At 40.7% G+C, this 14,052-nt stretch overlaps 1 protein-coding gene across 4 annotated transcripts in view; it reads left to right on the top strand.

Annotated features, from left to right (window-relative positions):
* Positions 1-220: 220 nt before the first annotated feature.
* LOC139386900 (corticotropin-releasing factor receptor 2-like) overlaps positions 221-14,052 on the top strand; it is a 70,935-nt gene continuing 57,103 nt past the window's right edge. The window contains exons 1-4 of one of the 4 annotated variants that reach the window (XM_071132772.1): positions 425-673; positions 3,893-3,986; positions 8,897-9,016; positions 9,591-9,608. In XM_071132772.1, coding sequence (XP_070988873.1) covers positions 632-673; positions 3,893-3,986; positions 8,897-9,016; positions 9,591-9,608 — 274 coding nt within the window. In that variant the 5' untranslated portion in view covers positions 425-631. Of the gene's footprint in view, positions 674-3,892; positions 3,987-8,327; positions 8,791-8,896; positions 9,017-9,590; positions 9,609-14,052 lie in introns of those variants that run through there. The other 3 variants (XM_071132774.1, XM_071132773.1, XM_071132775.1) reach the window with 3 other exon arrangements.

Genomic DNA, 14,052 nt, shown 5'->3' with positions numbered 1-14,052 from the left:
TGACAAATACAATTCGATTTGACACACACACACACACACACACACACACAATGGAAGTTAAAAAAAATAGAGGCCTGAACTTTAGAATGTAATCTATGGCAGAAGGTCCCAAGACCAGCTGATCACTGAGTGGGAGGTGAAAGCTTGGAGAAATGGGAGAGAAATATTTGGCCTCAACAGTTGATCTGATGGTCTCATTACACTAGAGTTGCTTTTTCCCACAATGATTTACTCTCTCTGCTATTTCTGCTAGCTCTGCTCTGCTCCACATCTGACATGGCAATGTTTATTTTTGTTTTTTAGAAACCAGTTAGATCAGATTCTGATTCCTGGCAGAGAATACATGGCGGCATGAGGACATTCAGTCATTCACAGTTAATGAGGAGAAGTTTCATATTGCAGTCTTTTAAGAGTTGACCTCACCCATGTTAGTGCATGGATGATTGTTATCTCTTTTCTAATGCTTTATTGGTCCGTCTCTGTCTATGTAAAACTGAGCAGAATGTTTTCTTTCATTCATAAGTATGTGATTCCGTCTTGATGACAGTTTGAGATATGGGATGTGACACAGACCGTGAAAGAGCTGTCGTTTTTTTGGATCTGTCTCTCCTAACATGATTTCAGCATCAACATGAACGCTGCAAATATTGTGTTACTTCTGTTACTGTTGTATGTGAGTATTTAATACTTTACATTTCCTGACAAATTTTTTTCTATGTACACTTCAACTGCAATGCCGTTTTTACCTTGACTGAAGGCAGAAATGCCTTGAAACTATGTCAATCTTCTTTAATGTATTCTATTCGTCTTACCTTGAGATTATAAATGGCTATACACATACAGTACTTGAAAACTAACCAGGCACATGTTGAGGGGCTACATGGATTGCTTTGAGTCAATTCACTGCCACTTCAGTGACATCTACTTCAGAATGTGACTTTATTTTCGACGTCCTTAGTTGATCTATTCTACACTCAAGGCATGCAATTCTGTTTGAGTATACATTTGTGAGACAGCATGCAGTCCAGATAATGCTAATCAAATCTGTACTTGATATTTGGATCAGATCGGAATTGAATATACAGTATGTTATAGGCCTACATGTGTGGGGGTTTAATGCTTACCAATTATGAATGGTTTTAAAGAATTCTTGACTAGTAACATATTGAGACCTCACCATGAGTGACCTAGACGCGGACATGTGCAGATACACACACACAAACACACGTAATGGAAAAGCAAATGTGATCCCTTAGGAACTGTGTGGGAATGTTTTCTAAAATGTATTGAACGAACCGTGGACATTTCCTACATAGTTTTACAGGTAGACTAGTATCTTTTTTTTAAAGGGAACATTTTCTCGATGCAGTTATACAGTACAGGTCAATGGATACCTTGTTCATCAAATTATTTTGAGGGCTATAGCAGTGAAGTGAAAACTGTACATGGCTAACTAGTCGTTAACAGTTTGTTCCAGATCCCAGTAACTATTTCAAAATTAGGCTACCATTATGAAGCCGTTGTAAAACTGTTAGTGCAGATTCCAATTTGTTACATAAGTATTCACACCCCTGTGTCAATACATGTTAGAATCCCCTTTGACAGCGATTACAGCTGTGAGTCTTTCTGGGTAAGTCTTCTAGGAGCTTTGCACACCTGGATTGTACAATATTTGCTAGACAGCCATTTTCAAGTCTTACCATGGATTTTCAAGTCAATTTAAGTCAACTGTAGCTAGGCCACTCAGAAACATTCAATGTCCTCTTGGTAAGCAACTGAAATGTATATTTGGCCTTGTGTTTTAGGTTATTGTCCTGCAGAAAGGTGAATTTGTCTCCCAGTGTCTGTTAGAAAGCAGACTGAACAAGGTTTTCCTCTTGGATTTTGCCTGTGGTTAGCTTTATTCTGTTTATTTAGTCCCTGCCAATGACAAGCATACCTCTAACATGATGAGGCACCACCATGCCTGAAAATATGAAGGGTGGTACTCGGTGATGTGTTAGCAAACCTCCCTGGTCTTTGTGGTTGAATCTGTGTTTGAAATTCCCTGCTCGAATGAGGGACCATACCGATAATTGCATGTGTGGGTACAGAAATTAGGTAGTCATTCAAAAATCATGTTAAACAATATTATTGCACACAGAGTGAGTCCATGCAACTTATTATGTGACTTACTAAGTATATTTCTACTCCTGAACTTATTTCGGCTTGCCATAATAAAAGGGTTGAATACTTATTGACTCAAGACATTTCAGCTTTTCATTTTTAATACATTTTTACACATTTCCTAAAACATAATTCCACTTTGACATTATGGGGTTTTGTGTGTAAACCAGTGAAACAAAATCTAAATTTAAAACATTTAAAATTCAGACTGAAACACAGCAAAATGCAGAAAAAGGTCAGGGGTGTGATGAATACTTTCTGAAGGTGCTGTATGTATAGACTAGAGGGGAGGGAGGTCTGTGACAGCAGCAGCAGTCAGCTGAGCATTCTAATTAGGCTTGCTGTGCTGTTACGCAATTCCTCAAGTCCAGAGCTACAGTTGTGAGTGAGGTTGCAAAATTCCGTGACTTTCAATAAATTCCCTGGTTTTCCAGAAATCCTGTTTGGAGGTTTATGGATTTCCTGCTTATTCCCTGCTGATTCCCGGAATCCTCCAACCGGGATTTCGGGTAAACCAGGAAATTTATTAAATGTTCCCAGAATTCTGCAACCCTATATTAGGGAGCATTAATATGTTGCATTTTTTAAATATCTTTGTTGCTGCAGCGGTACATCATTCATGTGACAAACTCTCTTGCAGGGTGAAAGATTGTAAGTTAGTATGACTACGCCACATGTGAAACAGCCCTGACCTGCCCTGTAATAGACCCTTTAGACAGCGTCCTTAGAACGACTTCGTCCACCACAACCCCCAGAACCCCCCAGAGATCTCAGTCCAACCCCAGAGGAGACCTTAATGCTGCAGCTGCCCTTCTACCCTCAGCTTCCTTTGTGCTCCAGCCTGTTCTTGTCCCCCGCTCCCTCCAAAAAAGGACATTCATTTTACAGAACACAGCTGGCCCCCCAGCTATAAAATGAGGGCTTACCTTGCCCACTATCTAATCTGACCACCAGTCAGTGCCCGTCAAAAAGGGAGGGATAGAGGAGAAGCGGATGTTGCTTTTGCCCAAACACAAACATCTGTAACCTCTTGTTGCCACGTTTGCCACACTGTCATATCTGACCACCAGTGGAGGTAGAGGTGGTTAGAGAGCAGAGGAGGAGAGAGGAGAGGACAGGATAGGGGAGGAGAGTAGGGAACGGTAGAGAAGAGGTATGGATAAAGATGAAGCTTATATTTTGGCCCACACCCAAACTCAGCCATGTGGGAGCTCACGTTGCTACCTTGTTATTGTGCTCTGCCATGCCTTCACATCACCCAGAGGAGCAAGTCATGGGGTCAGGCCAGCCACTCTGTCTGGGAGGGGAGGGTCACTCTGATAAGCTGCACACATGCTTCTGTAGAGTCCTCCTGCCTGCCAAATGAACTTAGTCAGGTGGGTACATTACATTAGCAGGAGTCATTGCATTACCTGAGGACAGGAGGGACACACTGTCGACTGCCTCTGATTAGAACCACAGCTAAATTAACCTTCAGATCTATCTACTGTCTGTTTGGTTATTCACCATAGCTAGGTAATACCACCATGTCTAATATGACGTTTTTTAATCCTTAATGCAATGCATTTGTTGCCAGATTTGAACAATTTGTCAAAATTATTCAGATGATTAAAAAAGCCTATTTGCATCCCTAATCATAGAACACTTACAGAGTAAATTAATATTTACATTCATTCATCAAATTGCTCACATGCACTTTATTTTTCTTCTTCTCCTGCCTTTCCAGCCCAGTACATTGTGTGAGCAGCTCTCCCAGCTCTCCCTGCTTGCCCTGCTACAGAAATACTGTGAGGCTCTCTCCGCACTCTACAATGTCACAGGTAATGTAAAATATTAATGAAAGTGGGGAACACAATGAGTGTTTGTTCTTTACAGCCTGTTAATGACTTTACTTTATTTATTGACTGAAGAATTAGAGTGATGCTCAGTCAGAGCACATACCCCAAAGTAGCTTTGTCACGCAACAAGACTGAGGTAACACTCACTGGTGTGCACAACGGGCTGATTGAATGACAAGCACTGCTTAAGCCAAGGCAGATCATTTAACTAGAGGATGTTTATTGGCACAATTAGCTAGTATTAATAATCACATCCACCTTCAGTGTTCTCAGTCATACCAATTAATATGCTTGAGCAGCACTTATTCCGAGAGTGTTGGATGTCTGGGGTTTTACACAGACTTGGTTGTTCGTTTGCGAGCGTGAAATTAACCTAGCTTCATAATATGTGAGGAATGAGTCAGTGTTGCTGTAGCCAACTATTTTTGGGACATGGAAACATGTAAATACCAACAGCTCTATTGTGTCATAAACATTTTTTTCCCCGGAATATCGTAAATGAAGGAATACGGGAATAGTCTGACCTCCTAGCACAACATGTCAAATTATTTTCCAATGTATTTAGCCTGTTGGATGTGGATAAACATTTCAGCAAGATTTGGAGATGACAAAATAATGAATTACACGTGTGTTATGAGAGAAAATTCGTATTTTCTCTCCTCCACATGTAACCAGTGTGAAATGGCTAGCTAGTGTTGTGCTCTATCTGTGATGTCACTCGCTCTGAGACCTTGAAGTAATTGTTTGCCTTGCTCTGCAAGAGCTGATGCTTTTGTGGAGCGATAGGTAACAATGCTTTGTGGGAGGCAGTTGTTGATGTGTTAAGAGGATCCCTGGTTCAAGCCCAGGTTGGGGCGAGGAGAGGGACGGAAGTAACACTGTTACACACAGAGAGCATTAATCATCATTCCTGTTGACAGGATTATTTGAAAAAGGCATCTTCTGCTCCTGTATTCTCACTAGCATGTCAAACTAAAAGCTCCCTCTCCCTGCTTATTTTAGATCAAGTCTAAAACATAAGTTAGATGCATCGTGAAAAAACTCAACTTTGTCAGAGAGATTCTACAATCATGTATCTATTACAATAGAGACTTTTGTATTGGTCTGTATCCCCCCCACCCCACTAATTCTGCCACCGCTGCAAAAAAAAATCCTAGGGGAAACATTATGTAGTATCTGACATGAAGCCAATTGATACAGAACAATGGCAATAACTCTTTCAGCTGCTTCTTCCTCATTCGTGCTGTGTTTCCTACCTGCATGATTCCGCAATCTGTTTTTCCAGCCCATTGTGCCCTTGCTCTGGGCAACACCTTACTGAGTGAGAATCTGCAGATTCTCTCTCTGTCCGCCGGGCCTAGAAGACTCAGTCTTTTTCAATCAGACAACTGAAGCAAATGTGTCTCTTTGAACCAGCACAAAGAACGTCAGGAACTGGGCTTGCAGATAAAGTATGACAGTCAGTGTTTAAAATTAGGTCAGACAAGTTGACTCCAGAAGGAAGAACATATTATTAAATTGCTGGTTTCTTTTGTTATCCTCAAATGGTCCACACTTCTCACTGTTATGATGACATATAAAGAGTTACCAGGAAGACCTGTTATGATGATAAACTATATAAAGTTACCAGAAACTCAACACATTCAATTCACCTGGTTTAGATGGTCCATGGCGCCAGTAGATGAAATCTAGGTCTTCTCTCATCTGTTAAGGATCGGACCCTTTTTTTCCCAAATTGACATACCCAAATCTACATTCCTGTAGCAAGGATATGCATATTCTTGATACCATTTGAAAGTAAACACTTTGTAGTTTGTGGAAATGTGAAATTAATGTAGGAGAATATAACACACTAGATCTGGTGTTTTTTTGTTTTGTTTTTCCATCATGTTTGAAATGCAAGAGAAAGGCTACAATGTATTATTCCAGTTTAGGCGCAATTTAGATTTTGTTGCATTTCTGTTCAAAGTTTTTTATCAAGACTGCCCAAATGAGTCTAATTGGTTTACTAACAAGAATTTAAGCTTACTGCCCATATCAGATACGTCTACGTTCTTGGAAATGTTATTGTTACTGTTACTTACAACTTCATGCTAATCACATTAGTGCACGTTAGCTCAACTGTCCCATTGGGAGGGGGGGGGGGGGTTGGGTGGCACCGATCCCGTAGAGGTTCCTTAATTTACCAGACATTATGGGCCAATGCATTCTTCATCTGAAATATATGATGAGAGGTGAAAGCTGTGCAGGACTGATTCACAACCTTCACGGTCTCAAGGCGGCTCTGGGATCCATCGGTCTCCTATATTTGCAGGTATTTTGATCCAACTTTGCAACCCTGATGTAATGTCTCTCATCTTCACTTCAAGACTTTTGAAGCAGAAAACCCAGAAGGGTTTACCTTTACCTTTCCTCAGCAGAGAGAATGCATATTTTATTGGACATGCACAGACTACACTAAGATGCACAGAGTTGATGACTGCAGGTCTAGCCTATTGTCCCAAAGTATACAGAGCACCACAGGCTATTTGTTTAAAATCCCTTTTAGGCGAAAGATATTAAAAACAAATAATTATTCCTTCAACATGCTCTTAGAAAAGCAATCAAAGGCATTGCTATTAGTTTTATTCAAACTGAAATATAATTGTCTTATACCACAGCCACTTTATTTTTATAAAGCCATATCAGTCAATATTCATAAACCCTTCTTAATTTACGGTTATGCATTCAGGGAATAACCCTGAAAAACTCTAATTAATGATCACTTGGCAGTTTTGTTTAAATCAGTTATTAATACATTTTCAAGTTCATAACTGTGCACTCTCCTCAAACAATAGCATGGTATTCTTGCAATTGTAAATTGCTACTGCATGCTACTGTAAATTGGACAGTGCAGTTAGATTAAAGACTTACTTTCAACCAGTCTGAACATTTCACAGCAGAACCACAGGCGATATAGTATGACAGCCAATATGTGAATACTGTGCCTAAGGCCTATAAATTGGATGTGCAGGGACGACAATCAATGTTATTTACAGACTTGTTTACTTATCTGCTTCCCCCATTAGCCTAATGGAATATGGAGCATAACAAGTAAATTAATAATGATCATCATCATCATGATGGTGATAATGATATCTAGTCTAATTCCATAGCTGGTAGCCTGCTCTGGGGGAATACATTAACATTTAGGTGGTGCTATTAATAGACATGGGCAATTAAAACTTCCTCCACTAGGCTACTCTGTGCTGAAGTTGACACTCACAGAGCTGGGTTGGGGGACGAATGGACGTGTATGTTTCAGATCTCCTAATACGTGTCTAGACTGCATATTACAGTAAATGAGATGGAACAGTAATTGTATGTGCGAGTCCAGTGCAAAACTGAGAGAACTCTCTCATTTAGATAAAGGTCATGAGTCTAATTGAACAAATAAACAGATAGATCATCAGTCTGTGATGACATAATGGTGATACATATGTAATACAGAAAGCATTGGAGAAAGTGTTCCTACAGGACATTTATCATCAGCTTCATCAAAAGCTATAGAAACATTTATTTCAAAAGTGACATCTTCAAAAGTTTGTTTGACACATTTTTCATGCAATTTCACAACCGTTTAATGTTCATTCCTTTATCAACCTAACAGATTCTTTTCACCCACACAAAATAGATAGGTCGACTTAAAAATACATTGAAATAAACACTTTTCCCTGCAGTCAGAACTTTAGATGGATAACGCAAATTATATTAGGGAATTCGGAATCTCACAACGGTGCTTGGCATAACTCAGAGGTATGGAAAACCTAATCTGATAGTAATCTGACTAACTGTTACAAAAATGATCTTCTTTAAATAAAATAAGAGATTAGTCAGAAAGGGTCCCTTTGGGGGGATTCTGAGAGGAAAACAGACTGTAGTTAGTTTAAAACCATTTTCTTGAATGAATCTGTGTTTTCGATTTAAACATATAAATAGAATATAGATATTTATATATTCTCTAGGCTACATGCCACTGAAAACTATTTAAGGTAACATTTATGTCACCCACATCATGTCTGGGATGTATCCATAACCTGTTTCAATGCCCCCTTTTCCCTCCCTCCTGTTCCTTCCCTCTCCCCCCCTCATATTTACCTAAAGAAAATACCTTTAATCTTTTTACTAAAAGGTTTATGAAAAAAACTATAAAATATCGTTTCCAACAGTTCTTCCATCAGAACATTGGATCAGCCACTGCTAACAGATTGGTATTTTCAAAGTTGGACGCATTTGTCTCAATAGCTCACTGACACCGGCTGTCATGAGACATAGCAGATGGGTAGTGTGTAAAAGACCGTCGTCTTTCGGTATGAATTTAACTAACTTTTATAATTTGTGCATAATTCAACAGAAAGATTATGAATTTGTGCTAGTAGGCTGAAGCTCACTGCATCGATCTGATTGTACAGGGAGAGGAGGAGATAGAAGGAAACTCTCGAGTAGCCTACGTGGAGTCAAAATTCTGAGTGCGTCAATTGGACGAGCAGCTTTCCACGGGTTTGAAACGGGCGCACTATTTCTTGGCATTCTATTTTGGATGAAACACATGCACGTAGTAGGCAACGTGTTAGGAGCCTTTCGGACTTCAAGCCTAGCTCTTTGATTTAACGTATCAATTGAACCATGGATGCTACGATTTACCAAATCATCTTTGGGGAGTTTGGGGACCCAAACTGTAGTTTGATGGATGCCTTTCAAGACACTTTCTACGAAAACGCATCGTTCTCTTTGATGGATTTTGACGGTACGAGTTGGGGGGATTTTGACACTGTCATCAATGGTTAATGCTTTCCCTTGAAGTCTTGGGCAATTAATTATCATTATTTAAACGCCTTTTTGTTTATTTAAAGGTTTGTATTGCAATGCCACAACTGATGAGATTGGAACATGTTGGCCAAGGAGCAACACCGGACGGATGATGGAGAGACCCTGCCCAGAGTACATCAACGGGGTAAAGTACAACACCACAAGTAAGATATTAAACCATTTAAATATTATTTTTATTTTTTCACCGTGCATCTTTACACTGTTAACATTGGCTACATAGTGGGGATTGTCCCTGTCCATGCGTAATTGGGTGGCAATACTTATTTAGCCGTAATGTTCTGATTATTAATTGAAGGGGAAACTGTAAACTGTGCAATCGGAGCCAATCTTCTAATATTGGATACAGTAATAATATCATATTCAGTTTGCGGGTGGGTTGCTGGAATGGAGCCAAAGACTCAAGTGCCATTTTTAAACTCGAATAAATTATTAATTAATGCAGTGTTTGCAGCCACTTGCTCTCAAATATTAGCTGAAATGTGTTTCTTCTACCAAGATGTGTGACGATACAATACATTTTTATTTGAGCGAATAATTTTTTTTCGAATATTGAACACTGTTTGTAAGCAATTTGTTCAGTTATGTAAGAACCATTCTGTTATGACACATGATCATCAATGTCAAAATAAGACACACTATCGCTCCTGTCTGTTTTGGCCTTGTCCTTCCCTGTGCTGTTGGTGGACTCACTCACTCTTCATCACCATACCTCTCCAGATGAATTAGACCACATTGGTGAGCAGCAACACCCTGCTGATTGATAATATAGAAAAACACCTGTGTCACCCAATGCATCATTGTCAGCATCCAGGAAAGTAGTTGATGAGATTATACAATAACAACCTCTGATTAATAAATACTAACAGGTGTCAATATGAAAACAATAGATCACAGATGATGGTTGACCAGCCAACTATTTTGAGAAATGTTAACATACAATTAATTGTCCAGTAGATCTTGTGCTAGCTCAGCAATCTAATGCCTAAGCTTTAACCCAGCAGGTTCACACAGGAGACAGAGGTTTGAATCCAGTCGGCCATTTAGCATAAATAAAAATACAGGGTATTAAACTGATCCAAAGTGAAATGTTTAGCTTTTTGTTAGTAATTGGCACTGATATGGAAATTCAATATGTTGGCTATGATAGCGGGATAGGTTGACTGATTTGATAATTTCAGGATATACACAGACAATGAGTTTGCCTCTCATATTCAAATGTGATTTAACAGAAGCCCTATGTCCACACTAAATCAAATTAAATGTTATTTGTCACATACACATGGTTAGCAGATGTTAATGCGAGTGTAGCGAAATGCTTGTGCTTCTAGTTCCGACAATGCAGTAATAACCAACGAGTAATCTAAACTAACAATTTCACAACAGCTACCTTATACACACAAGTGTAAGGGGATGAAGAATATGTACATAATGATATATGAATGAGTGATGGTACCGAACGGCATAGGCAAGATGCGGTAGATGGTATCGAGTACAGTATATACATATGAGATGAGTAATGTAGGGTATGTAAACATTATATTAAGTGGCATTGTTTAAAGTGGCTAGTGATACATGTATTACATAAAGATGGCAAGATGCAGTAGATGGTATAGAGTACAGTATATACATATGAGATGAGTAATGTAGGGTATGTAAACATTATATTAAGTGGCATTGTTTAAAGTGGCTAGTGATACATTTTGTACATGTATGGCAGCAGCCACTCAATGTTAGTGGTGGCTGTCGAACAGTCTGATGGCCTTGAGATAGAAGCTGTTTTTCAGTCTCTCGGTCACTGCTTTGATGCACCTGTACTGACCTCGCCTTCTGGATGATAGCGGGGTGAACAGGCAGTGTGTAACGGTTTACTTCCGTCGAAGGAGAGGAGGACCAAAATGCAGCGTTGTTCGTGTGCAACATGTTTAATAAAAGACGATAACGTGAACACTACACATATACAAAATAACAAACGTGGCAAAACCTGAAACAGTCCTATCTGGTGCAGAGAACACAAAGACAGAAGACAACCACCCACAAACCACAACACAAAACAGTCCTATCTGGTGCAGAGAACACAAAGACAGGAAACAACCACCCACAAACCACAACACAAAACAGTCCTATCTAGTGCAGAGAACACAAAGACAGGAAACAACCACCCACAAACCACAACACAAAACAAGCTACCTAAATATGGTTCCCAATCAGAGACAATGACTAACACCTGCCTCTGATTGAGAACCATATCAGGCCATACATAGAAACAGACAAACTAGACACACAACATAGAATGCCCACCCAGTTCACGTCCTGACCAACACTAAAACAAGGAAAACACAAAAGAACTATGGTCAGAACGTGACACAGAGGCTCGGGAGGTTGTTGTCCTTGATGATCTTTATGGCCTTCCATAAAGGCAGGTAGTTTGCCCCCGGTGATGCGTTGTGCAGACCTCACTACCCTCTGGAGAGCCTTACGGTTGTGGAAGGAGCAGTTGCCATACCAGGCGGTGATACAGCCCGACAGGATGCTCTCGATTGTGCATCTGTAGAAGTTTGTGAGTGTTTTTGGTGACAAGCCGAATTTCTTCAACCACCTGAGGTTGAAGAGGTGCTGCTCCCCCTTCTTCACCACGCTGTCTGTGTTGGTGGACCAATTCAGTTTCCTCCCTGTAGGCCGTCTCGTCGTTGTTGGTATTCAAGCCTACCACTGTAGTGTCATCTGCAAACTTGATGATTGAGTTTGAGGCGTGCATGGCCACGCAGTCGTGGGTGAACAGGGAGTACAGGAGAGGGCTCAGAACGCACTCTTATGGGGCCCCAGTGTTGAGGATCAGCAGAGTGGAGATGTTGTTACCTACCCTCACCACCTGGGGGCGGCCCGTCAGGAAGTCCAGTACCCAGTTGCACAGGGCGGGGTCGAGACCAAGGGTCGAGTTTGGAGGGTACTATGGTGTTAAATGCTGAGCTGTAGTCAATGAACAGCATTCTCACATAGGTATTCCTCTTGTCCAGATTGGTTAGGGCAGTGTGCAGTGTGGTTGCGATTGCTTCGTCTGTGGACCTATTGGGGCGGTAAGCAAATTGGAGTGGGTCTAGGGTGTCAGGTAGGGTGGAGGTGATATGGTCATTGACTAGTCTCTCAAAGCACTTCATGATGACGGAAGTGAGTGCTACGGTGCGGTAATCGTTTAGTTACCTTAGCTTTCATGGGAACAAGAACAATGGTGGCCCTCTTGATGCATGTGGGAACAGCAGACTGGGATAAGGAATGATTGAATATGTCCGTAAACACACCAGCCAGCTGGTCTGCGCATGCTCTGAGGATGCGGCTAGGGATGCCGTCTGTGCCTGCAGCCTTGCGAGGGTTAACACGTTTAAATATTTTACTCACGTTGGCTGCAGTGAAGGAGAGTTTGCAGGTTTTGGTAGCGGGCTGTGTCATTGGCACTGTATTGTCCTCAAAGCGAGCAAAGAAGTTGTTTAGTCTGTCTGGGAGCAAGACATCCTGGTTCGCGACGGGGCTGGTTTTCTTTTTGTAATCCGTGATTGACTGTAGACCCTGCCACATACCTCTTGTGTCTGAGCCGTTGAATTCCGACTCTACTTTGTCTCTATACTGACGCTTAGCTTGTTTGATTGCCTTGCGGAGGGAATAGCTACACTGTTTGTATTCGGTCATGTTTCTGGTCACCTTGCCCTGGTTAAAAGCATTGGTTGGCACTTTTAGTTTCGCGCGAATGCTGCCATCAATCCACAGTTTGGGAATGTTTCAATAGTTGCTGTGGGTACGACATCGCCAATGCACTTGCTAATGCACTCGCTCACCGAATCAGCATATTCGTCAATGTTGTTGTTTGACGCAATGCGGAACAAATCCCAATCCACGTGATCGAAGCAATCTTGAAGCGTGGAATCAGATTGGTCGGACCAGCGTTGAACAGACCTGAGCGCGGGGGCTACCTGTTTAAGTTTCTGTCTATAGGCTGGAAGCAACAAAATGGAGTCGTGGTCAGATTTTCCGAAAGGAGGGCGGGGCAGGGCCTTATATGCATCGCGGAAGTTAGAATAACAATGATCCAGGGTTTTACCAGCCCTGGTAGCACAATCGATATGCTGATAGAATTTAGGGAGTCTTGTTTTCAGATTAGCCTTGTTAAAATCCCCAGCTACAATGAATGCAGCCTCAGGATATGTGGTTTCCAGTTTACATAGAGTCAAATGAAGTTCTTTCAGGGCCGTCGATGTGTCTGCTTGGGTAGGATATCCACGACTGTGATTATAATCAAAGAGAATTCTCTTGGTAGATAATTCGGTCGACATTTGATTGTGAGGAATTCTAAGTCAGGTGAACCGAAGGAATTGAGTTCCTGTATGTTGTTATGATCACACTACCACTTCGTAACCGTGTTATGGGTTCAAACAAGGTTGTGCGAACGTTCAAACCCTGTTTGTGTTCAATTATAAAGTGCTTATTAACTGTATATTAACACTTGTTTTAGAACACTGTGTTCAATCATAGGTTTTTCCAAACAATCTAATCATCCCAATCCTTCTCTGGGTAAACTATGAACACAGACTTCCCATGCACTCTCATGTACTGTATATTGTACCCTAAAAAGCTGGATGTCAAAGCCAGCACTATAATGTTAGCCCAAGTTAAAGGGACAAGACACTGGTTAGCAATGAAACAATTGCTAAAGCAGCTAAATGAACAACATGGAAACAAGAGATCAGCTAAAATGACAAATCGATGGTCAGAAACGTCTCAAGTCCGTGGAATAAACTGTTTGTTATTGTTGAAAGTTTGTGCAGTGTTGCTTGCATCATTTGCATTATATCTGCTCAGTGCCAACTGAGTTTCAATACGCCAACATCCAAGGCAGCACATTATTCACTCCCATAGCGCTCACATATAAGGTACTTTAGATAAGCATAATAGGGACATTGCGTTTGCTGAAAACTTGGTTTCACATGAATGGTTTAAAAAGTAGCAGTTAGGTAGGACAACACATTCATCTGCTGTAAATGGTTTGGAATAATTGTGCTATCAACTTTGCCATAAATATTTTAAAAAGTTCCTATTTTCAATGCTTTGAAAAACAGGCAGTATAATGTAATTCACTCATTTACACCATGTAATGAATGACCTGAACATTTCAGTAAGGATAATCAATAGA

The sequence above is a fragment of the Oncorhynchus clarkii genome, chromosome 28, assembly GCF_045791955.1.
Source record: "Oncorhynchus clarkii lewisi isolate Uvic-CL-2024 chromosome 28, UVic_Ocla_1.0, whole genome shotgun sequence".
In the NCBI taxonomy this organism is placed as follows: domain Eukaryota; kingdom Metazoa; phylum Chordata; class Actinopteri; order Salmoniformes; family Salmonidae; genus Oncorhynchus; species Oncorhynchus clarkii.
Note: the sequence above shows the minus strand (reverse complement) of the source record. Positions and strands in the feature narration are given on the sequence as shown.